Consider the following 27,863-nt stretch of genomic DNA (forward strand, 5'->3'; position numbering starts at 1 on the left):
CTGTTGTAAGCACAAAGAAGAGAGATTTAATTTGAAATGTGATGGTCTGCCTAAAATATTTTTTAGCCTACACCGTCCACAAAGTTTGGAGAATTTACATTTCTATATGTATTAAAAAAACGTTTCCAAACACAGGCATATTCTCTGGTTCATTATCAGGCAGAGTTATCCATCATCACTTGAGCTTTGTAGATTCCAGACTCAGTGTTTTCTTTCCATTTCCTCAGTCCAGACTATTGGAGGATATGTCAAAAGTGACACTTATATCAGCTCTATATAGTTCATGATTAGGGGAAGGGGTTTGTTCCTGAAAAAAACCTCTGTAAAACTTTTGCCAAGAGATATTCCATGCTTAATATTACATCGAAAAACGGCTAATTCAACTTGACGGACCTGTGTAAATGGCAGAGAGCTGGAAGTTGTTGTTGAAGATTTGAGATATCCATCGTTGTTCAACTGGTTCATTATTTGTTAGACTCGGATTGATTCAAATGTTTATCATGTCATATTTTCTTTATTAAAGCAGAATAATTGTTATTTTTCTGCAAATCAATCTCATAGAATACTTTGCAGTATTAACACTATACTGCTGTTTTCAGATATGTATAATACAGATATGTTAATATTTCAGTCATGATCACCAAAACAAAAATATACTTTACTTTGCACAGTTAACCTATTAATTCCGTGATCTGATTATTATATCAAATTTTTTGATTGATGGAACGCCAATATACAATAGTCAAGATTGAGCCAAAATGGAAATTCCCCCAAAACAGGAGATCTCGCCAACCTTGCTGACTTTTCTAAATTCAACCAGAATGATTGCAAGCATTAAAAGGCAAGCTAAACTTAGTTGAAACTTGCACAGTCACCAGCTGCTCTTTGTCTTGTAACAGACAACAAAATATTTTCCTCCACAGACTCTTTCCTCTGTGTGTTAGGAATTTAATTCGGCCCACGGCTACAGTTCAGGATAGGAACTGTTGCTAAGGACACCAACACATATGATGTTTTGCTGTTTGACTCTGATTTGTCTTGGCTGATGCGTTCCTGAAACATAGCTATTAACATACAGCCTTTGTTGATAAGCCAAAGCAAAATTAAGAATCTCCCTACTGGGCGATTATAGAATCACTTACGTGTGTGTTCAGACAGTGAGCTTACGTTGTGGATAATAACAATCTAATGATGTCAGTTTTATTTATAAAAACAAAATTATCAGCCAGGCTCTCCTATATCTGCTAAGTCAAATTGCGCTACATTTTCTACGAACAAGACTCTGTGGAATTACCTTAACTTAGTAAACTTCTAAAATAACAATGTACTGCTGAACAGTGCACAGATGATCCATATGGTTCATTCATGAAGAATAGTATCAAACACAAACTTTCATCTTGTCATCTCTGTCTCTTTGCCTGCAGGCTAATCACCTACATTAACTCATTCTATACTTGAGTTGCTTTCAAATATTGAAATGATGGAAAAAAAATTTGATGTGCATTTTTGCACATGTAAAATATAAACACTTTCCAGTGTGTGTCCAACGGAAATGTCGATTTATTTACGGTAGTTTTTTTTGCTTATTGAATAATTGTGTATCTTGATTATGGAATCTTGTGTGGCATCCTTTAAGCTTTTAAGATTACTGTGAATATGAAACTGTAAGAGACAAGAAGAGAAAGGGTAGGGAACAATGCCTCGCATCCGTGTTCCTGCCTGATGTCAGTTATTAAACATCTTTTTACCATTGTACCCTAATGTGATAGACAAACTTGAAAATGGGTTTAATTGTTTGCCAGATTTACTTCTGGGTTACAATTGACCTAAAGGCTCCATGTTATTGTTTTTGTAAATAATACATTTCCTTCAAGTATACTTTACATCTTTCTGTACTTTTCTTTGGTGCAGATTGAGAACTACATCAAAGAGAGCATGAAGGTGGAGATGGCTCAATTGCAGCAGAGCGCCGTCCACAATCACACTGCAGCCATGTTGGAAATGGGAACCAACCTTCTTTCTCAGACGGCTGAACAGACGCGCAAGCTGACTGACGTTGAGACGCAGGTAACACTTTTAAAACAGACACTTGCACTAAGGTTCACAAACATGTTGATGTGCCCCCATTCAATTCGCTCTTTATGTCTTTCTCTTGCACACACACGCTGAGAGGATCCATCCTATGCGTCATTAACTCAACAATTCTACAATTCACTGCCCCCAAAAGGTTACAGAGCACTGGCCAAACACAATACTGATGCTATGTAAATGCCAAACCCTCCTGTGACTTATTTGGCTCAGTTTCCTTTTAGTGTTTATATGGAGGATTTTGAGTGGGAGGTGATGGAAAGTTGTGAAGTTAGCGTTGGGTAATTTTTGCTAAAGCACTACAAAGATAACTGTTTGCAAAGTTAAAAAATATAATCATAGCAGAGATGAAAATCTCCTAAGTATAACCATGTGTTTGGGGAACACTTGACAAATGAAAACAAAGTTGATGGTTTCTATGTGCAGTGTGTTTTTCCAGTGTCTAAAAAGCCTTAAATACAGCCCTGCCTTTTTTGTTTCTCTTTAGGGTTTGGTGCACATGAGCAAGATATTAGCTAGTATTATTGCACATACTATGTATAGAGGTATTCTATAATCTACTGTATATATCTGTGCATTTCTTATCATGGAAGGTTCTGAATCAGACATCGAGGCTCGAGATCCAGCTGCTGGAAAATTCTCTTTCCACTAACAAGTTGGAGAAAGAGTTAATGCTCCAGACCAATGAGATCAGCAAGCTGCATGACAAGAACAGGTAAACAGACAGCGCTTTGAGCAAACACACACACACACACACACACACACACACACACACACACACACACACACTAAATACCATCAATTCTGCAGGAGGAAGGAAATAAAGATGATACATCGACACACAGAGAGCCGTTCTCTACTGCTGTTCTCGGCTGGATTGTGTAAACAAAATCAAAAGCTTGCTACCAGCTTTCATTGACTACCACATAGTTTGACCATTTTGCAAAACAATATTCAGTTGTATATACAATATCATAATGGGGAGTTTGCATTTTCTATTTCAGTAGATCAGTTCAAAATGCATGATGCTTTCCATGTTAGGCCCATTGTGCATTTCTTGCAAAATCATGCAATTTAAAATGTTGCTTTTGGATTTAATGTCTCCAAATCTTGATTGGTGCTGTGGGATTGTCTAAGATTATATAATGTTTAAAAGGGTTTGGTCCCCATCTCTCATTGCAGTATCCATAGAGACTTAATGCAATCACTTTGGAAGAAAATGAAAACATAGCCTCTGGTGATACTGTTTTTTTAGTTATTCCTAAGCCATATTGAGATAGATTCCTGAGGGGACATTTTCGTAAGCTTCAGCAATTATGACATTATTTCATTTTGTGCGTGTAGTCTGTCATTTTTCCTTTACCAAATCTATAATAGTGGAGAACATATGATCAGTTGATGAATTTGATGTCAGCTTGTACCATCTTTCAGGAATTGGATTGTACGCTGGTGATTCTCAGATACTGAACAGCTTGTTCATTTACCTCAAGTGAATCCCAAAGTATATGATGAACGTTATACGTTTATATTCTGTGGGGCACACATAGCAACCAATTCTCAGACAACATCACTTTCTGAAGTCTTAAGCTAAATTCATGTTTTCTTTTCCCATATTGCTCATTGGGAAATGGTTTTCAAGTAAAGGGTGTATATCACCACCTATTGATATTTATTACTCAGTGTTCATCACAAAATAACAGCAGGAAGCAACAAGGGCGAAAGAGGGATTCAGCTGATACATAATCAGTGAGTAACTGGTAATATAACAAGTTGCAAAGCAATCTTAAATCCGCATGAAGAAATCTCATTCCAGCGGATCTGGATGCCCTGAAGGACCATAATAATTGGCAATTTAGCTATCTTATAACCAAACTTTTCATCCTGTTTTCCTTTCCGCAGCCTCTTGGAGCAGAAGATGTTCGAGATGGAGACGCGACACAGGGAAGAGCTGGATACCCTGAAGCAGGAGAAGGGGAGTCTCCAGGTCCTGGTGGGGAGGCAGAGCGGGGTTATCGGGGAACTAGAAGCCCAACTAAACCGGGCCTCAGGAAATGGCACGGCCCTGCAGAGACAGCAGCAGGAGATGATGGATACCGTCCATAACCTGCTCAACCTCTGCAACAAAGATGGAGGTAAGCCAACTGGAATCAAAGGGTCACATGCAAAGAAGTTTGGAATCTTTGTTATAAATATGCTCTTACAAAATGGCCATCGCATTACGAGCATTGGCAGTTTTATTGTGCTAAAACCAAAAAGCCAGGTAGCTGAGCATGGCCACTGATCCCAGCATCTCAAAGAGGGACCAATCAGTGAAATACTGGAATGGATAGATGCTGACAATAAGCCTTGGTACTGTGTTTTGAAGTTAAACTGAGTGAAAAGAAGAAATCTTTGACAACCTGGACATGAGGAGAGGACCTACCGACTGTTTTGCCTTCTTCTCACCTAAAATATATTGTATGTTTGATTACATTGAATACTTTATAGAGACATTCATGGTCCCCAGAGGATAAAGCTTACTGACTTTGGTGATCTTCTCACTTTTTCTCTTTGCGCCCCCATGGCATTTGTGGTTTAGAGTTTGCTGTCCATTACATGAATCAGCGTGAAATTTAGTCACCACAGGCAAGGAGTAGTTCGGTTTTTCACTACTTTTTGGAGGACACATTCCACATATGTGACCCGCTCTATCGAAATCAGTCGGAAGTCGCAACGGCTCATTTCAAAATAAACGTGGATTTGAGTAAAAAACTAGTTTTTCTGGGTTTTGGTGTTTTGTTTGATTTCAAATAAACAAAGTCTTGGCTTTCAGAATCTGAAACTTTTATTTCCAAAATCAAACGATAAATAGATGTTTGAAGCTTGTAATGGGAAGATGACAGCTCTCACGCTGCTCTTCCGCAGCGCTGCCCCCCCTCCCTCCGGCTGACATTATGAATGAAAAGCGTATAGTAATCATAAATAACACGGCAGAGTCCGTGACAGTTTATTTTCATCTGATTTCAAATAAACAAAGTCTTGGCTTTCAGAATATTGAACTTGTTTCGCCAAATTCAGATCATAAATACAACTTTGAAGCTTGTAAAGGCATAATTACAAGCGGAGAACGGAGTAAGGCGTGAACGTCACACGCGGCTCAGCCCACAGCGGCTGTCTTCCTTGTGAGCCGGTTTTCCGGGACACGCAACAGCAATACCACGCCCACCAAGCACCGCAAATACAGCAACCCCACCACACCACCCTATATCGCAACATCTTCTCGCAGCCCGTACACGAAACATATTTCTCTCGCCGGGGTAACACTCATAAACTCTCCTCTCTTCGCCCGCCCCTCCGCTCGCTCGGACCTTTCAGCAGAAGAACAAAAGGCACCATTCCGCACGCTCTCCGTGCCACTCGGCAACCACTTCCGCGCGCGCCGCGCGCCACGCTGCTCGAGCACCTCGGCGGTTCTGCTCACTCGCCTCACCTTTTTGAGCGGCAGGCGGTTGAAGCTTTCCCCGTTATGCCGCTGCGCGATTCAGAGTCAGACAGAGCCCTGACACTGACCCCCCCCGCCCCTCTACGACCACGGATGCCTGAACGAGGATAGGACACCACAGAGGAGCAACACGTGCTGACCGACCCCGGATGGCTGAGAGACAGCTTCATTCCTACGGCAGTTGATAGTCGACGCGGGCAGCCGCGCTCAGAGATTGCGAGCAGGGCCCCAGTGACTCGAACAGGTGTGCTTGTACATTACTGATGGACGTTCCGCGTTACAGGCCCCTCTACACCCCGCGCCCTGGGAAGGCATGTCAACGAGACGAGACCAAATGAATGCACATGACAACCGCGGACCTGCTAACGGTTATACACGTTAGTACATTACGTTTACAAATACCTTCCTGACTCGTGAGTAATCGATGTGCGTGTGAACGACTCGGGCTTACGTGTTACAACCATAAGACAAGCAAAGCCTAAACATAATGGCTCGCGCCATACCACCTACAACTCTACCCAAGTTGGCTAAATACGTCATGCGCATTGTGCGTCGCGCTCTTCACTAAATGCTTCCAACCCTACACACAGTTACGCCAACATGGGGCGTCCGCCGGGAGACTATTTTTTTGGCTCTTCACTCTGTCGGGCCCCGGCCTAATTAATCTCAGACTGTGCCCGAGACTCCGGCCGCTACACAATGTCACTTCTCTCATCCGTGAGCCGCGGCAGTTACCTCTGGAGTCACTGGCCAGAACTAGGCGCCTGTCCACCGGTTTTTTTTTCTTCTCTTTCTGTATATTGACCCCACTTTATAATCAGATAGGAATAATGTNTTCTTTCTCTAAATTAACTTTTGTGCCAAATGATTCTAATGTTGTTAGAGGTTAACATGCAATCAGTTCATTTAAGTATTTATTCATAGTGTTTTTCCAAAATTGTATATTGATGATTGTGCACGTGGGTATGGGTGTGCACGTGAGTACGGGCGTGCACGTGAGTACGGGCGTGCACGTGAGTACGGGTGTGCATGTGGTCTGGGTGTGCACATGGCCATGTACATGGGAATAGATGTGTGCGCATAAGCATGTGTGTTTTTGTGCAAACAGCTCTAGATGAATTCGTTTTATGGTATGGTTCATTTGAATAAATACCTAAGAAAGTACTGCAAACTTTGAAGGCCTTTTTCTCAAAATCATGGTTCGATGACATTCATTATGTAAAGTGACGTATTTTGCTTAATATTTGGAGGACAAAGACAATATTGATATCATTAGAAAGCTAAGAATCTCATCTTTCCAACAGGGTATCAAACTCAAAATGTGTTTCAGGGTCAATGTGACTGAAAATGATAGAGCAGTTTTTCACTACTTTTTGGAGCACACATTCCACATATATGCAGAAAAGAGCTACGCTAATACCATTTTTTTTTTTTTTAAACCCGCATGCAAATGTTCATATCGAGCCTTCGCATACAGTTTCTGATGAAGAAATGTGCGTCAATGTGCGTCACATGGACCCAGAAGTACTGAGTTTTGGAAGTATAAGACAAAGTACAAATGGTCTGGTTCTACTTTGAAACCCTGAGGCAAATCAAGAATATCCCCTGTGCACTGGGTTGGTCAAACCGAGCGTAGAAAGGTTTATGTTTATGTTTCAGCAGAGGAGAAGGCTTGTCAGTAATCTGTTGATTGGTTTTAGTCTGATCCAAAGTTTGTCTACCCCCACAAGCAATGACCGAAACACAAGAAAATGCCTATTGACCCTTGCCAGACCACAATGTGAAAAGCTACATTTGTGGATTGGCTGATCAAGGCTATAACTATAAAGCAGCTTTTGTTATTCCCACTAACTTCCTCTGGTCAGCTACAACATCTTTGATTTTACAATCCTCATGAAATCACGATGACAGCAGTTCTATAAACCTTACCCCATACTGAGAGACACGGGGATGCGATGGCTATTAAACCCTGCATCACTGAGAGCAGCATGAAGAAAGAAACACGGTTCTTATTGTAACCTGTTGTACTCCTCTTAAAGAGCGTTGGTGCCTCTCATGAACCAGCATGTAACAGTTGCTCTTCTTTTTTTGTTGTTGCAACAATCACTTTTCATGCTTAACTTCCTGAAGTCTGAGAACACTGCTTCTCTGAAACGTCAAGCATTACTCTGGTTATGAAGTATTAGGGTTATGTTAGTCTCTCTCTTCTGTTAACAGAGACCAGGGATTTCCCTTTTGGCCCTTCTTTTGACCCTACAGGAATTCAACCTCATGTTCGGTCAAATGCAGTGAACTCATTTACCCCTTTTTAAGCCGGTTAAAGGCCGAACCAACTTGATCCTAACATTGGCCTTAACCCCTTTGGTCACAGGAGATTTGACATGAATTCTGTGACGGGGGATCGGTTGCAACTTCATTTCCATTTGTGGACTTCCTTCACAGACGCCTCGAGACCTCACAGTGCTTCTTGAGGTTTCCCGTCAGACAGGAAGCAACAAGGATATGAAGGGATGTAGGAGTCATGATTGGATAACTACTAGACATGATTAACGCATGCTTTGTATTCATCATGCTGCTCCCTTTCATTATTTTAATGTTCCGTGCAGTAGAGGTCACGGGTGGCCTCCACTCACACTCCATGTGTTTAGTCTGGATTTGTGTATGTGGCATTTAATTACCAGAGGTCTTTTGAAACCTTTTTGGCCGTGATCTTCATGTTAAGATTCAAGTGTTTAAATTGTACTGGCCTTGTAATCTGCCAAGTTTCTTTATTTTGCCACCTTTTTATGCTACTTTTATTATCAGTAGGGTCAGTAGGGCAGGGCACCACAGCGCGTCCCACTGTCTGTGATTGGTGGTTACCTTAATGAGAAGCGATAGAAATGGAATGTTGTCACCCATCGCTCTGTGGTTGGTCCTTTCCTCTTCCATGGTGGCGTTGAAGGTTGAGGAGGGCCGGCGGGTCAGAGGTCTCCCCTTTCTTCACCCCAGCCTGAATAAGTCAAACTGAAATAGCTCCCGGGGGACATCCCGTCCAAAGGAGGTGAAGGAGTAGGTAGATCTCACCGATCATGAAACCAACTGCCACTGCTTTTCGACAACTTTTAAAACACGGTAGCAACAGAGCTCTTTCTTTTTCCATTTTCAGGGGAGTGCTTTTTTTTGTTTGAGAAACGGATCGGTGTTTCCATTTGCGGAAACGGTTAGCATTTCATGCCATCGAGTGGCGTCTGCTTGCGTAAGTCTTTGTTTTGAAACCTGAGCCTGAGTATTTCCTTTTTTAAAGCCTGAACTGAAATCGTCTTTGACTTTGCTTGGGGGAAGATGACATATTTAGAAAAGGGAGTTCAATACTAAATGTTCATAAATGTATTTCTTCCCCAGCTGCCATTTGTGGCTTCCCTAAAATCAAAGTTTCCAATCTTTTCTTCAACCGTTGCAGTGCAAACTGTGCCCTTTTAAGATTTGTTGATGTGGCCAGATGCGTCAGTGGAGCTCTTGTTTAGGTTGTAATCATTACCCAAACCTCATTAGGGTGCACTGAGCCACACACTGTGATTAACGATAATTGTCCTCAGCTTTGGAACACTGTACACATTTCTGGCTGCTTAATATGATTTTGTTTTACAGTGTTCTATTATCCCACTAAATGCAAAACATTCATCATTTTTACAGCAGCTTACTCGAAGTCGAAAACAGTGGAATTATCTTGGGTTTCCACTCAAAGCTCAAATGGCCTTTATGTGTTGTAATGCCTAAACACGACAGTATGGTAAACCACTTCATTAGACGTCACTTTACGAACCAAACCTAATTTTTGAATGCTGCAAATGATTATTTTTATGCTTCTCTGACCAGCAGAATGAGCCGACACGTATTGTTGCAAAGACCCTGTAAAGTGTGCAGTTATTGCGAGTCACCTGAGTGACCTTTACAAAACCTTTATTTTCACAGAGGGAATTAGACTGTTTTATCATATGTTGCATTTTCACACGTCTCTGAAAACTATTAAATGGAGCAATTTGCTTTGCCAATTAAATTGTAAAAATCAATTTCCAAATGATCTTATAATTCCTTATAAATGTTTTTGCTAATGCAAAGTAGTTTTACTTGAGTGATTGGTTGCTTCAGCAGGATATGGGAAGAAAAAGGAAGTATGATTTCTATTAATAAACAAATATAGCTTGAAAGTCATGAATTGTGCCTCACTACCCAGCCTTTTTACACAACAACCATAATCATCTTCCCATAGGAAACAAGCACTGCACATCATTGTTGTGAAGTTTACTGTGGGAATGTGCTATTATATAATATTGTTTCGCAGCCTTCATATATGAATACACAGGAGAAATTTGCTGGATTTTGTTTGGAATCACTTAAACTCTCAGCAGCATTCAGAGACTGATTGTAGTCACATGGGAGCAGTGATGTCCATGGCAGTCCATTAGGCTCCATTACTCACTCTCCTTAGTTTGAGTATTTGGGCTCATTTGGCAAGGGTACTGATTTATGCAAACACCCAAGCCCTGCTGGTCTTTTCACATGAACCCCCTACTGAATACGAGTCCCCACTGAACCACAAAATAGTTTTCTGTAAATAAATATTGGGACATAAATAATATTTGTAGAGCTGGGTAGCAAGCTGTTCAAGGGAGCCGCTCCTACACTCGCGCATGGAGTCCCTCTGCTAATTGTCTTCCTCTCACCGAGGGGGATCTCAAAGCAATTGTGAAATGATTGTCCCCACTGTTACAGATCGAATGCCAGAAAGTTCCCCTCTGTCAATGATCTCTGTGGCCCCTAGAACATGCCCTGCTGTCTGCCGGCTTGGGGTAAATTACCGCCTGACAGGGCCGCACTTTGTTGAATTAGAGTCTGGAGCACGAGGGCCCACTCTGTCAACCCGTCACAGCAGGAGATTCATGTCGCAGACACTGAATACTTTGTCAAAATGCTCAGATTGTACACCCAAATGAGCGCCCTGCTTCCACTGGGATGTCCTGCACTGAGAAGGGGGGATCAAAGCGAAGGCAAAGGATCGCTGACACATTTCGCTTTGCCCTGACATCTTCTTTGACTCAACCATTTTTAACCTTAAAAACAATGATGTGAAAATTGAGATGAACCCCTTGGATGGGAGTAGGACGAAAGAGAGAGGGGGGAAAACAAGGGAAATCGGAAGGAATTTCCATCAACATAACAAGGGCTAAATATAAACCACTTGTTATAACAGGAACTTGAAATGTATAGCTTGTAGTATTTTGTCCTTACCCCCATGCTTGGTTTCAAAATAATGCCGCCATAATTATCTACAGATGGATATGGATGCAGCTGGTCAAAGTCTGAGGCCCTTTGTCTCAAAAGTGGGAGATCATCCAGTTGGTGAAACGTTTTTTTTCTCACTAATAAGTTAGTTGCCCTCAGATTTGATCTGGCCGTTACGAGATACTCGCAGTGAGACCTTAACAATTAGCTTCCGCCTCAGACTCCTTATTGTTTGTCCTCTGAAATGTTCAGATCTGAAATATGATAAATTGACTTGTTAAGGGTTCACTCGCAATTTGTGATTTCATAAAACATTATATAGAACTATGATTTCCATACTTGTCTGACAGAAGAGGTTGTATGCAGGGTAACAGTTTTTAATTGCATGGATGTTTTCCTTTTTTTCAGTGCTATTCCTGTGTCTGTATCCTGTGTATGAAGGGCTTTTTTGATCCCTTCTTTTATCATAAAATATTCTATAACATCTAAGCTTTGTCATCCTGTCAATCAAAATCTCATGTTTCTGATAGACAGCTGGCATGTTCTATACAAAAGTGGCTTTAAAGAACAGTTTGACATTTGACGGCAGAGAAAACATGAGCATGTTTCCTTAAATGTGACCTTTAAGTAAAGCTCCAAAAACAACTGTTCAGTGGCTCAATAACTATTTATTTGAGCTTGAGTTGTATTCATAGAACTTTAAGTAGTGTGACACAGTGTCCCTTTTTGCTTATGTACCCACAGTTGTGCCTAATAGCACAAAGGTTGTTGACGAGGAGAAGAAGTTTCGAGACTGTGCAGACCTCCACAAGGCTGGCTTCCATAGGAATGGAGTCTACACCATCCAGATCAACCCTCAGGAGACCAAAAAGGTGAGAAGCCTCAATATCAGCCAACGATGCACTCTAAAGTGAAATCATCTGCCTTTTCATCACTTGTGGGTTCATTGTTCATCAGTGTTTTATAAGGATTAGGAATACCCATAGCTGAAAATACACTTGGCAGCTTTGTGATTGCACACGTTTAGCAGGTGGTTGTGAAACAGGACACTGAGCTGATCAGGATGGTTACACGTGTGTGTAGAAGTGTGTTCTTAACCTCCAAGCAATGCTTACATATTCTTGGGAGTGATGATTCATTCAGTGAAGAGGTCGGCAGAAGGTTTGTATGTTTGGGTTTCTGTCTCAAAGTCAAACTAAGTGCTGCTGGGCTAATCGGAGACATTTTATTCTACTTTTTGTGTAAGGGAAATTATAATGTTGTGTATTGTGAAAACAAGCTTCATGCCTCTGCGTGGACGTTTCCGGCAGCAGTTTACTAGCTTACCTTTCACTATTATATCTCATTGGAGTTAGTTAGTCTAGCTTGATCACGTTAGCACTGACTCGCACTAGATGTTACTTTTCGTTCATGTTTCTTCAACACCTGCCGAGTCATTGGCAGCGCCAGGGTACTCAGCATTGTTTTTGTCCCACATTATATTTAAGTAAGTAATGACTAAGTTGTTCTTGTATACCATGAATGGATGAGCTAGTCTTGGGGGAGGAAATTCTGTCAAGGGTACTTCCTTAATTATACCCAGGCTGTGTTAATGTGTGTTCAGCTGTGTGGGCTGGCAGAGGCGAGAGACCTTCTCCACTCCACCCGGGGTCTCCTCAAAACAAAGAGCAACACAGCAGATAGAGCGCCAGCGATGCATTATCGGCTTACACACACTGAGGTCCAAGGTTAAGGGCCACATTACACCCAGGAACCCCTCTTTGATCCTGCAGAAACATGGCCGCCTGATGAGGAACATCTCTGGGGAGTTGGTGAGGGATAAGCAGACGCTGATTAAGTTTGAAGAGGACACAGATACGACACATTCCCAAAGATGATTCATCGTCAAAGCTGGGAAGAGGCGTGTCTGAAACCAAATCTTTGTCCAAATGAGCCTTCATTGTTTGTTAATGCCGTTGAGAGTCACATTTAAATCTCAAGCCAACAGCTTGTTAGTTAAATCTCTTCTGAATCCAGAAACAAATATACAAAGACCTATGTATGCTTTTGTTCCAATACCCTAATACACTTTTCCCACCCTCCTTTGCTCTCTCTTTTCCACTGTGTAGGTGTATTGCAACATGGAGACAGCTGGTGGTGGATGGACGGTCATCCAGCGTAGAGAAGACGGCAGTGTGGACTTTCAGAGAACGTGGAAGGAGTACAAGATGGTAAGATGAGACTAAGGTGTGCACTCATCCGTATCCATTAAAGCAAGAGGATAATGGTGGTCCTTAAGACAAGGCAACATGCAGACAACATAAGGAGAATGCACAAATCCATATCAATGAATACAAAAACTGTGCAATGAGCTAAACATCCTGTTTCTAAAATATGCTTCTGCAGGGGATGATGACAAATAACGTGTGCTTTTTGGACCCAATTGAACATGCTGAAAACGAAGAGGCAGGATGTCATTCCTCCTCGGCAGTAGCTCGCCGTCGTTTTTTTGTACTGGCAGTATTGCCAGGGGTATCTGCGATTTGCTCCGCTTCTCAGCCGAGGCTTCAGTGACATGCTGTTATTCTTCCTCTTTTCAACAGGAAATGATTACCTAAATCTGCAAACAACCCATTTGTTTAGTCTCCATAGCGCTGTGCCAGCTGTTTCATCTGTTTGTCATCAAGGAGAGATCTATGCATATTTGCATTAACGGTGTTAACATTTCCGAACCTAAGCTTTGTTTAGACGGTAAATTGGATTTATTATTGCTGGCAGTTGCATTGCTTGTGTTTGCTGAGTAAGGCACCTGTGTGTACCTTTCAAAAGCTGTCAGTTTATTGTCAAAAGGAGTATGTTTATTCTATCCTCTGTAATCTGCTTTATGTTACTGGTTTAAAATATTTCCCCTGTCTCCGCTTTTATTGATGAACAATTTAACAGTCAATGGGAAAGGATTTCAAAGAGCCTGTGGGACATTATAAACCACATAACTCTTAAGTTGGATCAAATAAAAGCACTTACACGGAACTAAGCAATGGTGGAAGGATTGTGCGTAAAAAAGGAACACACTGAAGGATGATAATAAGTCAAAGGGACAAAGCAGAAAAAAAATAAGGAAATGTGAGACCTAAAAAGTAAGCACCATAGAGAAAGACGTGGAAGCCTTCCAGCTCCGAACAGGTGTCGTAGAGAGCATGGAGTGCATTTCAGTACATGAGGGCAAACTCATGGACCTTGGCCGACATTTACAGTGCTGATCTAACAGCTTAGCATTACTGTTCCTCTCCTTGAAACGCCTGGAGGTGATCGGTGGTGTTTTATTGTGTTATTAATTTTCTCATTGTTGGTCTCCAGAGGCCTGTGCTTGCAGATTTAAAGTACTTGGAGGATTTGTAAATCTTTCAGTAACAACTGACATGTTTCTTTGTGGGGCCCTGGAGAGAATTTTGGCAACAGGGATGTCGTGCAAATGTTAAAATGAGATTTTAACACCACCAAATGTTTTTCCATTTCATTACCAGGGGACACAGGTCACAGGAGACCTTGCAAATTACATTCTCAACTCACTCTTTCATCTTATCAGCATGTGAAAATGGTGTTTGTACAGCAGTTTGTCCTAACCACTGCTCTACAAGCACCCCGGGGAGTAGGTGGGAAGCTCAGTAAGCTGTCCATCAACCTGGATCAGTTGTAACACATTAACATTACACTTGGCAAGTTATCACGTGTGCCGATGATACTTGTATGAAGTAAAAAATGTACATTGAAAAGTTTGCTTAATTACATTACGGTGGAACCACGATCTGGTTTGTTTCTTAAACATTTTTTTTGGACGGGTCAAACTTTTGAACTATGCATTTAAATAAAGGGCAGTGCCGAGGAGATTCAGACTTTCATGTCTAAAAAAAAAAAAAAGGCCGCAAATGTATAAACTGATAAAAGAAAGTAATAGGAATAAACAATTTAAATGTTTAACTCAAAGTAACGCATTCTGTCACTTCAGGTAGTATCATGCAAACTTGACCAAAACCACCTAAACATTGACAATTCAATGGTCTTAAAAAAAGATTGTATTGGTAAATATAATTCCATATGTTAAAATGTATGTACATTCAATTATAATCCATTGACAATACCAGAGGTCATCTGATAGGGCCGCTTTGAAGGTATGTTGGACAGAAAAGGTCTATTGTTGGAGAGGATTGGACTCTCTGTTATGTTACTTTAGCTTTGTGTATGCAACAGTTGCTCAATGATTACAATTACCTTTCCGGACAGAGTGTAACTGAAAAGCAACCCAAAGTGATCAGTCCAACAATGTGACTAACCTTATCCTCATCTTTTCTGAGCTGAGTGATATAGATCAGGTTTGCGTGTCATGGATAGTGAAGAACCGGAACAATATAAAGAAGAACTGTCAACAGGTTCTTCTCCTGCCAGAGTTATTGAAAATAACCATGGTCCCATTATGAGCTGAAAGACAGTCAGAGGGGAACATCCCATCAGGAGTGAGATCAATTCTAGATAGAAAGAGAAAAAAGGAGAGAAGCCGGTAATGGACCCCAGTCACTTTCTCTTCCACCCACTCGCAGGACATGCCTCAGGCTTGAGGAATGCCCCATATTTACTTTCCCTCCTTCCAATTCCTCATCACCACACATGCTCAGAACAAACAGACTTCTCCCTGACTTTGCCTCCCTAGCCCATGTCACCCCCCCTTCCCTAATCTTTAATAGAGCGGTCCAGACTGTCCTGTCAGAGCTGTAATGTCATCCTGCTTTGTGATATTCCCCTCCGCAATCCACTGCTCTCGCTGCTGTCAAGCACTTTGCCTGTGAGCGGGAGCAACTCTGATCGAATACAAATTTGTAAAGTTGTTTGAAGGAGTGTAGTAGTATTTAAATAGTAATGAGTTTAGCATGTGTGACTTGAGTGGAATACAGAAATGGAAAAAGGTGTGTGTCTACTTCAGCTGGTACCAATTTCGGCACTTTTATAGGTACGTTAGACTATCCATATCGAGGACAAAGCCAAAAGCAAGCTTTAAAAAAGTTGCATAAAATACTGTATGTTAATATACAATATGACAAATGTGTGGCTTTGTCACTGACATCTGGATAAACAAAAAAGAATGCTTGGATAAAAAAATAATATTTATGAAGTACAGAAAGAGTTCTGCTGGTGGATAAACACCCACATTATTAGCATTTTGTATTTTTTCTGATTGGCAAAAATAGATCGATGAATAAATGAGGAAATTCCTTCCCATCCATTCCACAGTGGAGATTTGATCATTCTAGGAAAAGAGGGGACATGGCAAAGAATAATCTCAAATCTATGATTTACAAAAAGGGTTTTCACTGCTATTTCCACACTGATTGTTATCATGTTTCTCTTTGTACATTGCAGGGCTTTGGGAGCTTGTCTGCAGAGCACTGGTTGGGGAACGAGTATGTTTACCAGTTGACCCGCCAGAGGCAGTATGCCCTCCGCGTCGAACTGACAGATTGGGAGACGGACGGAAACCAGGCCTTCTCACTATACGACCGTTTCCAAATCGGCAGTGAGAAACAAAACTACAGGTAATGCTGCTGATGTTGCTCCTGATAGACATAGATTTGACCAGGAACACACAGACTGCCAGATCTTTTGGCCTTTTGTACAGCTTTTCACGTTGGCTGATAAATATACTTGTGTTTGAACTCCTATTTGGACCACATTTTACAGTGATACAGATGTCAAGCTGAAATCTGTTAAGTCATCTGCAGAAAGAAAATGTGTGACGCTAATTGCATGGTTCTATTGATGGCAATGTTGTCCACTACTTTGATTCAGACTGAATCTTCCATGACATCTAGCACAAACCTCCCTGTCAACCACTGTATAATTTATACAAACACCTTGGGGATCTCTTAATCTTTAATCCAGAACCATCTTTAGCCTTGATTACTGCATATCGGAAGATTGTGTAGCAGTGTCTTCAGCATATGTAACTAATAGGATGAAGGAAGGAGGAAAGGAGTTGTATAATTGAGCTCTCCAGACACTTCGATCATGTTGATCTTGTTATGCAAGTCAATGGCGAGGTTTTCTTCTCATCGCAAATTCCTTCCAAACCAAATCTATAGCTTGTCATCTTCTCCACATTACAAAGTTTCCTTTGATGGACGCTTTGTCCCAGTGTGTTGCAGGGGCGAAGGTTTCTGTTTTCATTTGAGGGGGTTAATGATAACAGGCCTCAAACTATGGCAGATGCTTGGCCCTCTCAGATGTGGAAAACTGTTGCAAATTCCCAGTTCCAAGCAATTGCTGGCTTCACAGGAGAAGGTTCTGACATCTCCAATTGTGCAGCTTTCACTTGAAGGCTGCTCCTCTCTGATAAGAGGTCCCTTAAGTTGCGAAATGTCTTGCGTCCAGCTTTGAATGAGGAAAGAGATGCAGCTCAAAAGCATTTACCTCAACCCTCCAATGCCTTGCACCCAAGTGTTTCCCTTCAGCTGGGNGGGGGGGGACGTCAGGCTTGTTACCATAGCTAATTTTCTGAATTGTCTTGCGATGACAGGAGTTTCAATTTACAAGGTTTCTGTTTGGATGAGCTCGTACGTGGAGTGGGCTTTGTGGTTTCCTCTGAGGACTAAAGAAAATGGATTTCAATCAAGCGGAAGAGATCAAGATGTTTTTTTCTTTGGACTTTAACAGAGTTGAGGTTTTGTTTGACCACAATGTTAGGACTCCATCTCTTGTTGCTGTACCTTTTTTTCAGTCAAAGTTTCAGGCTCTGGTTTAGAAGTATTTAAGAAGAAGTTTAAAGTATATCTTTTGTATATCCCTTTCACACACTCCTGCACATTAATATCTGCTTTAAAAGTCATCCTTTCCTGTCTTCTCACATATATTTAATAACCCATATTTGATATTCTGTTCTTGCATTAGAGAAAACAACAATTCTTATTTTGCAGATGCAGCAGGCAAAGAGCAACCCTGGCCCTTTTTATTCAGGCTTATACTGTTTGGAAATCCAATCCGCACACAGATTTCTATAAATAGATTTTCTCTTGAAAAATAGTTGTGGCATGATCATCACACGATGCTCCTCTAAAACACAGCCAAAACAAACCAGAGCAGCCATGTTTTCTGCTTGGCACCTCCCTGCTTTTAAATGTTAAAACAAACAAATCTGCGACAAGTTTCCTGGAATATCAGAGATAGTTAGATGGATAGTAAGTGATATGGGTTTTAGATTATATTCTTTCATCCATGGTCGTTTACTGGAATAGATTGTACCATACATGCGTCAGTGCAAATTTGACTTTTTTTTATAAAGACCTCATTTGGTATTTTAAATGTCCGTGTTGTGCTCTCTGTGACACACACACACGGGGCTGTAAAAACAAAAGCACATAGACAAGGCCATGCAACATGCAAGCACCAGTAGGTAGAATAATTGAATAGCCTTAGTCCAACAATGCACATTTATCATTTATTGAGAATTACTAGGAAAGGGTTGTCTTGCTGCCAGCGTCTTTGTTTCATCTAAACACTGTGAAACGGAAATGACTCAACTTGCAAAGAGGGAGGGAGGTGTGCAATTATTCCTTTGTGAAATATAAGGCCCTAATCCTTTATAAATGAAGTCATGTTCGTGGAATAAATGTCATATTTATCACTAACACGCTAAAAGTCTGGACCTGCCATTTATCATATTACAGTCATCTAATTCATGTTGGCATGTCCAGCATAATAAAACTATATCAGTACATTCAAGATGAGAAGTTTGAAATAACTTGAATCATATTTGTAAGTACATTAAAACTCGTAGATTCCATGCACTTGTTTTGAGAACTTATACTCTTAGAAGTACACCATTAGAACAGAAACAGATCAAGAAGCCTACATCACTGCAATAGCAGCCAAATAAAAGAAGAAATCTACATCTGCACAGTGTTAGCTGACATCAGCCATGTTGTTTCAAAGTTGAATGAACAAATCCTGTGGACAACACTTTGAGGGGTACATTTGGGTGGACCAAGCTTCAAAGTTCCCACTGAACCACAACCTCATAATATTGTGAAAGGGGCTTTCTGCATTGTGACTTGGGCCACGATAATTGCAGAGGTTACTGTCTTTGTAAACAACTGAAAAATGTCCCTATCATCAAACCTAATTAGGTTGCTGTGATACAGCATGGGTTGCAGAAAAGAAAACAATACAATCAAATATAATATCATTTGATGACCTGCAAATATTGTTGTAATGATAGTCATCAGATCAACACATTCAGTTAATCGCTCTCATTTATCAAAGGTTATTTTCTGCGAAAAAGGGCTTTGTGCTAAATATCAATATAAAAAGAAAGAGTTGAAAAAGAGAGAAAATACAGATGCAATGGAGGAAAGTAAAATAGTGCTTATGGCACAAAATAAAGAAGAGTGCGCAATGTTACACAAGACTAAGTGCTTTAACAAGACGAGACGGAGCAGTGACCAATCAAACGGTGTACATTGTTATTACTTCTTTATGGCTAATTATAAAGAAACCAGATCGAGTGCGCTAGAATTACACAACCGAAAAAAAACTGCCCCTTTCTTACAGAGCCCCTCCTCCAACACACACAAACGCCCACATGACCAATGAGGGCACGAGATGAGTTTGTGCACAGAGGGAAGGCTGACAGGCAGGTAGGCCATCCAGTTATTTTAGCCGGGCCGGCCCAGATGATTGGTCGTGCTTTTTACAGCGCCACGGCTTCCACAGATGACATTTTTTTATATATTTATTGTCAAAGCATTTAATGTATTCATTGCTATCGGGATGTTAAGAGCATTCCATGGAATATAACAAAAAGTGTTTCTGAAATAAATTACCTTTAAATTGCATTTTCTTTTGAAGACCAGGTTCAGGCTGTTTATAGTTATGTAACTAAAATGTATAACATTAACCTGTGAGCCTAAAGTTGGAAGAACGTTTAGCAATGAAATACAGGTTCTCCACAACCCTGAAAAACATTGTTTTGGGGCAAATTAAAAAAATAATAACTTTTTGAAAATACATGTATTCCCTTTCCTGCTGAGAGTTAGATGAGAAGATGTCTGTACATTAATCTGTATGAAACATTAAATAAATGGAGTTCACATGTTCCAGTTTCTCTGTTTCTCTTATTTTTAAATTAAGAATAGCGGTAAGTAAAGTTCTTAGTATGACAAATAAATTGTACAACAAATAACAAAATGTAGGGAGAAGAAAGAGGAAGGACAAAAACAGAAAACCTTTAATAAAAATGTGATTCAATTGAAATGTCTACATCATTTTGCCAATTCATATTTTCTGAAAAGGCTAGTATTCAAGTTGGTTTCAATATTAGTGTTAGTGTAGTCTTCTAGGCGTTGCTAAGTCATTCATTAAGTTAATCATCTAAATGTAGTCTTCAGAGAAATTGTGATTATTCAAAATCAGTACTGTCGAGTACTCGCGTTCATATTGTTAACTCAAATATATTTGGTATTGCATTTTTCGTCTAACTCTTGGCAAGAAAGTCTAAATTGAAGCTCTTATGAGGCAAAGTCAAACTAAATGTTGGGGAAATAACATGTTTTAAGTAACAAAAGCAATATGTAAGACCTTTAATCTCTGCACATGTTAATGACAAATGTCTAGCATGTCTAACCCAATAGTTAAATGTAATGACTATGACTGAATCCAAAGGTTACCATTAACCGTTAAATACATAGCTGTCCTCATTCAATCCTTCTGTATAGCTCACTGTATGTGTGCCTAGTTGCTGCTGAAGGAACGGGGGGAGCCTGGCCAGAATATGACCAGCTGATCAAACATTTACCCACCTCACCGGCTAACCCTTTGTCAAGAACCTGAACAAACCTGGAGACATTTTAAAAACCATTCCTCCTCCTCAACAGGATGCAGCAGCTGGCCTGATTGGTTCTTCAAGTGTCGCTGCTTTGTCGCTGTCATCCATCCTGATCCTAAATCCTGAATGCCATTCCTCATCAGCATCCACTCTCCAAATCTTTAACCCCAGCAGACATGTTGACAAAATCTGTTTGGAGAGGATGACAGAGGGTTGAAACTTTGTTAATATCCTCAAGCTGAAGAAGAGTAGAAGTACAAAGTAGAAATAAGTTAAATCCTCAAGTAAAGAACAAGTAACTCAAAATTGTACTTAAGCACAACTTGAGTAAATGTACGTAGTTACTTTACCCCACTGCAAATCACTAATAGAATAACAAATAAAGCATGACACATCTGGTTATAAAAAAGTAAACTTAAATAGAATAATTACATATTTTCGACTAAAATAGTTTGATGCTTTCCCTGTTTGGGCATAAACAGAGCAAACTGAGGAATATGAGGCTTTGAAGACATGAATTGCCAGTGCATCCCTAATATGAAGAACATGATGTATATTCTGAACACTGGTTCCCATCGAAATGCAGTCTAAGTGTACCCCTACATAAAGAGAGAACATAATGTAGAACATCTTTCTCACATTCAGTTTCCATGCTGGGTGTTACGCCAATTGACGAGTGCCTCTATTGGTGGTGTAGCTGCAATGCTGTATGAATCCACTAGGTGGCATTGTTTCATTATAATTCACATTGCCTCTGCCATTCATTCCACATGTCCAGTCAATAATAGCCTACAATTAGATTTAGATCGTGTTGGTGTATATCAAATATATTCAAATGTATTGTGAATGAGAACCACTTTTTACTTGTATTTATTGTTTCAAATTTGATTACACTGCATTAGCTAAAAAGGCCACCTAAGATGGTCTTGATAAAAGATAGTTTCAGATGGACATTTAAAATGTAATCACAGTTGTTCTAAATGAAATGCTGAGCACATTTGCCCTCTTATTCAAGGAAAATAGTAATACACGGTGTATGGCTGACATTTCTTCTGACAGCTTGCAAACAAATGCTGCTTCATAGTGGTCTCCAATCTCTTCTGATATTTTCATTATTTAATCAATTTATTGGATTATAAATCCACAGATGTCTATATTACAGCCTCCAGGAAACAGTATTGAGCCACTTGACTCTCTAAAAGTTGTACATATCTTGGTTTGAATCCACTGAAGTGCAAATGTAGGCCTAACTATAAGATTAAAGTCAATTGTGCAAAACGGACATTTCCAAATAACCAATCAACATGTGCCTTTTCACGGTTGAAAATAAACAACAATCACCCACTGTGAAAAGGCATGGTAAATACAGGCTTATCAGTTAAAGTGCTCTGTTCTCCTTGCAGGTGCAAAAGTGCGTTCCAAGCGGGACTTGTGGCGCGCCTGTGGGGAGGGGGGGGGGCTGACGTGCGCAACGGAGCTCATATTTCAGCCTACTTCCGGGAAAAAACAACGATTAAAACCAGCGAAACTGACTGTTCTTACAGCAGAGAACAACTCATTCCACATATATTTGAATGCCCTTTTGTATGCGCGCGCGCGCGCGCGTGTGTGTGTGTGTGTGTGTGTGTGTGTGTGTGTGTGTGTGTGTGTGTGTGTGTGTGTGTGTGTGTGAGAGTAAGAGTGAGAGTAATGAATAGATTGACAGAGAGAGAGAGAGAGCTGCTGAAGCAAATCTCCAGCCAATCAGAAACCCCCTCAGGCGTTTAAAGGGATGGTGGGCAGTCTCTCGAGCTTTATGAGACTTATCTTACAACCTCCTCCATACATTCTCACGTCTTGACCTCCCACAGACACTCATACTGAGCCGGGCGTTTGGATGAGAAACAGTGGGCATGGATCTGTCCTGAGAGGAGCTTTTCTTGCTTTTCCTCCATATGAGCTGCTGCTGCTGCTGCTGGATGATATTAGCCCTCCCCCTCTGCACTTGTTGCGCAGACACTGGATGCGTTGAGTCTTCGGAGAGGAGAGGAGAGGAAGCACTGCAACAGGTGCACAAGAGAGTCTCCTCCTGAAAGGCTGCATGACAGGAGGTAAGGACATTACGCAGCATTTGGCAATTTCTTGGGATTAATGTCTTGCTCTCTTGGAATATTTTGACCTATTTTATTTATGGTGATTTGAGTGCAAGGTCTATTTAGATTCGTTCCAATACTTTTTTTTTTTTTCATTCACTTCAAGAGAACTTTAAATGCCAATTTGAAGATCTTCTGGTCACCGTGCGTAAAACAGACAGGATGCCGGTTCTGACAAGCCCCGATATCAACAAGTTCCAGGAGAAATGGCTGGCGTTGTTCCCGGAAGACCAGGCCACCGGGTCGGACTCAGTCCCCATGGATGACAGCCTCACCAGCCTCCACTGGCTGCAGAATTTCTCCATCATCAACGCGGACCCGGAGCGACCCAACGGATCCGGAACGGGCTGCCCGTCCTCGGACCTTTTCCTCAAGCGGCTCCCCAGAGGAGGCACCGACTCTCCGTCCAGCCCCCCCGCCGGGGACACTGCCTCCACCGGGATGCCTCTGTACCTCGGTAGCCCCGTGACCTCCGGCAGCGACTCGGGACCGCGCTTCATAGACTGCGTACATCCAGGACACGGTTACGCGCAGATCCCCATCCAGGCCAGCCCGCCTGCAGAGGTCGACTACAAAACCAACCCTAAAGTAAAACCTCCTTACTCCTACGCGTCCCTCATCTGCATGGCGATGCAGGCCAGCAAACAGCCCAAAGTGACTCTGTCCACCATCTACAACTGGATCACGGAGAATTTCTGCTACTACAGACACGCAGAGCCCAGCTGGCAGGTAACCAAGACTCTTGTATTATTGATGAGTCAGACAAATGGCGAGGTGAGGGAGAGGAGGGTGGGCATAGATCCCCACCATCACACACCATGCTGCAGGCAGTAGTGTAACATAACTAAAGTACTGTACTAGTGCAATTTTGAAGTATTGTACTCAAGTATTTAAATTTTTTGCTTAAACTCCACCAAATAGTGTACTTCACTCCACTACATTTATTCTACATCTTTAGTTACTTTACAGATGTGGATGAATGATGTGAAATATAATCAAGTGTTAAATCAGACTTTTGTTCCACCTGGAGTAAATTAACAAGCTACCCTGCAGTATACAAAGTCATTCAAACTAGCTGCACCTTTACCAGCTTTGAGAATACTTTCAGGATCAATCATTATAAAACATGTCAGATATATTATTCTGAACACAATGACTACTTTACATGTTGGTACTTTAAGTATATTTTGATGCCAATACCTTTCTACTTTTAATTGAGTAACATTTTGAATACAGGACCTTTATTTGTAACAGAGTATTCCTACACTCTGGTACTTCTATTTTTACTACAAGATCTGTACCTCTCCTACATCTGTCTGCAGGACATCAGACAATGCCTTTCTTTTGTGGGGAAACAAAAACCAGCAGATGCAGTGTGCGTTTTAAATCCTCCAGCATGTCCCCCTCTTTTTTTCTACTTCACAAGATAAGAGTCTAATTTGGGCCCTTTGATAATTTCAATGACAAGTAATCCTTAATGCAAGAGAAATTTCCATCTTCCAAGAGAGGAGAGCGCTCATAGGGTTTTTGTCTGAGGGGAACGGTGATGGGGTGGAGAAAGCACTCTGTGTGTGTGTGTGTGTGTGTGTGTGTGTGTGTGTGTGTGTGTGTGTGTGTGTGTGTGTGTGTGTTAATGAGGGCTCCTGAGAGAGATGGCAGCTAAGCACAGCTGATCATGTTTGAAATGCACAGAGCTGCCTGTTTCTAGAAAGCCTCATTAGGTACATTTGCTTTCCCATACAAACAACAATACAACCCCCCCAACACACACACACACACACCCACTTACGAATGTATTATTTTTAAAGGATGAATTTAAACGGCCGATAATTCAAAGCTTTTTATATTGTCCGTCCTAGTTTTGCACATTGAACACAAATCTACCTCTTTTAATACCTGCATGGCAATAATATTAGGTTCAACCTAAAACGTTTTTATTTAAACTTATATTATTGCTTTCAACCAACCTAATACAGTTTTGTGAAATCTGTTGACATAATGCATTCAATTACAGTCAATGTTTCAGTTTATTCACTGCCATCCTGAAAACAAATCAATATTCTGCATTCCCTCATTTTGTTTCCTTTGTCCCAGAACTCCATCCGGCACAACCTGTCCCTCAACAAGTGTTTCAAGAAGGTCCCGAGGCAGAAAGACGAGCCGGGGAAAGGGGGCTTCTGGCAGATCGACCCGCAGTACGAAGACATGTTCGTCAACGGCATCTTCAAACGCAGGAGGATGTCTGCTAACAGCTACAACAATAATAGTGGCTCCCACAGACAGAGCAAACTGAGTTATCACAGCGTCCAAAACGTCTGCCCTTACCAAGGCGGGAAACGGAAGAACTTACCGGCGAAGAGCGACAAGCTGATCAGGGCAACGGAGTCTCCTCTTTTGGCGACGGACGCTCACAAAGCGGACATCCTGAGGGGCGACTTCGACCTGGCGTCCGTGTTCGACGACGTCCTCGGCGGGAACTGTAGCACCTTCGAGGATTTGGACATCAACACGGCACTGAGCGCCTTGGGTTGTGAGATAGAGGTTTCCCTGCAGGGGAGGCAGCATCCGGGGAGGTGGTGCAACGGAGGGGACATCTTAGGGAACCAGTACCTGAACCACCACCAACCCTACGGGTACTTGGATGTGAGCGGGGCGTCCCTGGACTGCAGTATCGGGGAGATCCACGTGCCGCAGCAGCTTCATCCAGACCAGGATCAGCTGATGCATCATCATCAACACCTGCAGCAGTTCGATGAGACGTCGACGCTGTTCCCAGAGGAGGTGGTGCCCTGGGAGAACATTAAGGAAGAGGAGCAGGCGATTCCTCTGACTCTGGATCAGGGCTTCGGGCTGTGCGAGGGTTTTTTCTCAGAGATGCAGCCATGGGAGCGAGTGGAGGCCTATCTGTGACCTTTGACCCCTAAAACCTCATTAACTCCTAATGATCTACATCCAATGACCTGAACATGTCTGACTACTGGTCGAACGGTGAAGAGGATAAGAACTACGGCTCAATCATTCTGCAATACATCTGTCATTTTGTTTTCTAATAATGACCTACAAGCCTGATATTGTCAAACCTATCTTTAACATGAAACTAGTTAACCAGTTAATCTAGTTGAGATTCCCTTGACACAAGATCAGACTCGAGCTGCAGTGATTAGACAATGCATAGAAAGATATTTCCGAACTTCTTTTGACAATTGATTCATTGTTAAAGTCATTTTTAATGCAAAAATTGCATAAAATGCTGTTTCCGTCTCTCAAATATGGAGATGTTTTGCTTTGTTTTATAATACCTTCAAGTCAATCTCTTTTAACATTAACTTTTAACATTAACATTTAATCAGCAGATATTAATAATGAAAAGGATCTGTAGTTGCCGCCCTAGATCTGATTAAGGATTATTTCCCAGCACAGACTCTCATCTCTCCCTAAGGGTGTCGGGTGATTGACAGCCGTGCGTAACATGACACCACACTGATATATCAGGCACAATGAACAGAGAAACTTTTATAAACCAAATGAAAGTTTCATGTGGACTGCGAAGGATGGTCGATCCCACTCGTTTGGATGAATGGCAGCAAACGCTTTTTTTCAGAATTACGAAAAAAATCACGACACTGCGTCAACTTGGATTTTCTGGAACTATAACGGCCTAAATGTCGGACAGCTGGTGATAAAAGCATGCGTGGAAATGAGTGCTGAGCTGCAGCAATTTTGTTGTTGTTGTTGAGATGGTGACGGAAGCAAAGTGAAGAAAACCCGACCCTCCTTTAAAGCATTCTTCACGAAAAAGCACGGGACTGAGAAAACGTGCTGGACTCTACTTTTGCTACATTAGCATTTAACATTTTTTTTACTAACATGCAGCGAAATCAGCCATTCGTCATTCATTAGATCAGGATGGAGACTTTAAACTCATGGTCTGAGATTAGTCATTTATGACCTTGTTGTATAGTCGATTTAATATATATTCACTAAAGTTTATCGCATGAAGCTAGGCAGGAATATTTGCCATTTGACCGGAAAATGAAACGCCTTCTTGTCATGAAAATCGAACATTATGCACTTTGATAGGCAGCAGTTTTAGGAAAGCAAGACCGATTTTATTTCCAGGTTGTTTAGTTTAATTTTGTATTAAAATGTTTCCTACAAGTTTACTGACCATAATGAAAGTGATGCATTTGCTGTAATTATCCATATCAGTTTGTCTGTTAACAATGAACTCAACGCTGCAATAAGTCAATGGGCATTTTTAATTTGTCGCTTATATTTACTGTTTTTCTTTCCAAATATATACAAAACTAGGCATTTGTTGATCATATTTCGCCAAATGTGTTGATGAGGAATATGCAGTTTATGGTGATCTGTGTTGTTTAATAAGAAAAACATCTGTTTTCTGTCACTGGGTGATGGATCGGTCCTTATTGATTTCTTCGGTGTATGTCCTTTTTAAAAAAAATCTCTATGGTTTGTTTTCTCAAATCTGAAATTGAATGTGTTTGAGAATATAATAACTCGATGATGAGCAGAAGGCCAGATTTTCTTATTTGTATCATATTGATCGAGGTTGATATGAGCTCTTTAATCCTACCATGTTATTTTAATTTGTACTTTTTTAAGCTGTTTAAAAATGCAATCATGCCTTGATGCAATAAATGGTGTCAATTAAAGAAAGAACAATAACAAAAACGTGCATCGTTCACTTGTCATTGAGAAATATCAAAGAGTGTGTGAGTGCAGTCCTTAAAGGGGCCCTATTCTGCTTTTTGGGGTTTTCCCTTTCCTGTGTTATATAGGTTTTAAATGCATTTTTTGCATGTAAATGTTCTACAAGGGCAAAAATCCCTCCAGAGGAAGTTTCTCTCCCACACACTCCCCCCCTCTGCCTGAAACTTCTCCATTAGACTCCTTTGTTTACTTCCGAAACATAGTGACATCACGATGTACTGCTCGTGCTTCTATTGGTTAGCGCTCCAACACATTGTACCTAAGGGGCGGGACATCTCTAAGCGGTTGACCAATCACAACAGAGCTAACCAAAAAC

The 27,863-nt window shown here is 41.1% G+C and overlaps 2 protein-coding genes across 2 annotated transcripts; both read left to right on the forward strand.

Moving 5' to 3' along the window:
- Positions 1-1,911: 1,911 nt before the first annotated feature.
- angpt1 (angiopoietin 1) lies at positions 1,912-16,402 on the forward strand (the record flags this gene model as incomplete). The annotated part of the gene is made up of 6 exons (XM_010781830.1): positions 1,912-2,067; positions 2,682-2,803; positions 3,988-4,220; positions 11,579-11,706; positions 12,943-13,044; positions 16,226-16,402. Coding segments are annotated over 6 exons (918 nt in total), but the record flags the coding sequence as incomplete, so codon positions are not given.
- A 6,091-nt stretch (positions 16,403-22,493) lies between these two features.
- foxj1b (forkhead box J1b) lies at positions 22,494-27,488 on the forward strand. The gene is made up of 3 exons (XM_010781829.1): positions 22,494-22,771; positions 22,920-23,542; positions 24,908-27,488. The coding sequence occupies exons 1-3, from the start codon at positions 22,762-22,764 to the stop codon at positions 25,721-25,723; spliced, it is 1,449 nt and encodes a 482-aa protein (XP_010780131.1). The 5' UTR covers positions 22,494-22,761; the 3' UTR covers positions 25,724-27,488.
- Positions 27,489-27,863: the final 375 nt, after the last annotated feature.

This window comes from Notothenia coriiceps, unplaced genomic scaffold (genome assembly GCF_000735185.1).
Source record: "Notothenia coriiceps isolate Sejong01 unplaced genomic scaffold, NC01 NC01_scaffold00023587, whole genome shotgun sequence".
NCBI classification, from domain to species: domain Eukaryota; kingdom Metazoa; phylum Chordata; class Actinopteri; order Perciformes; family Nototheniidae; genus Notothenia; species Notothenia coriiceps.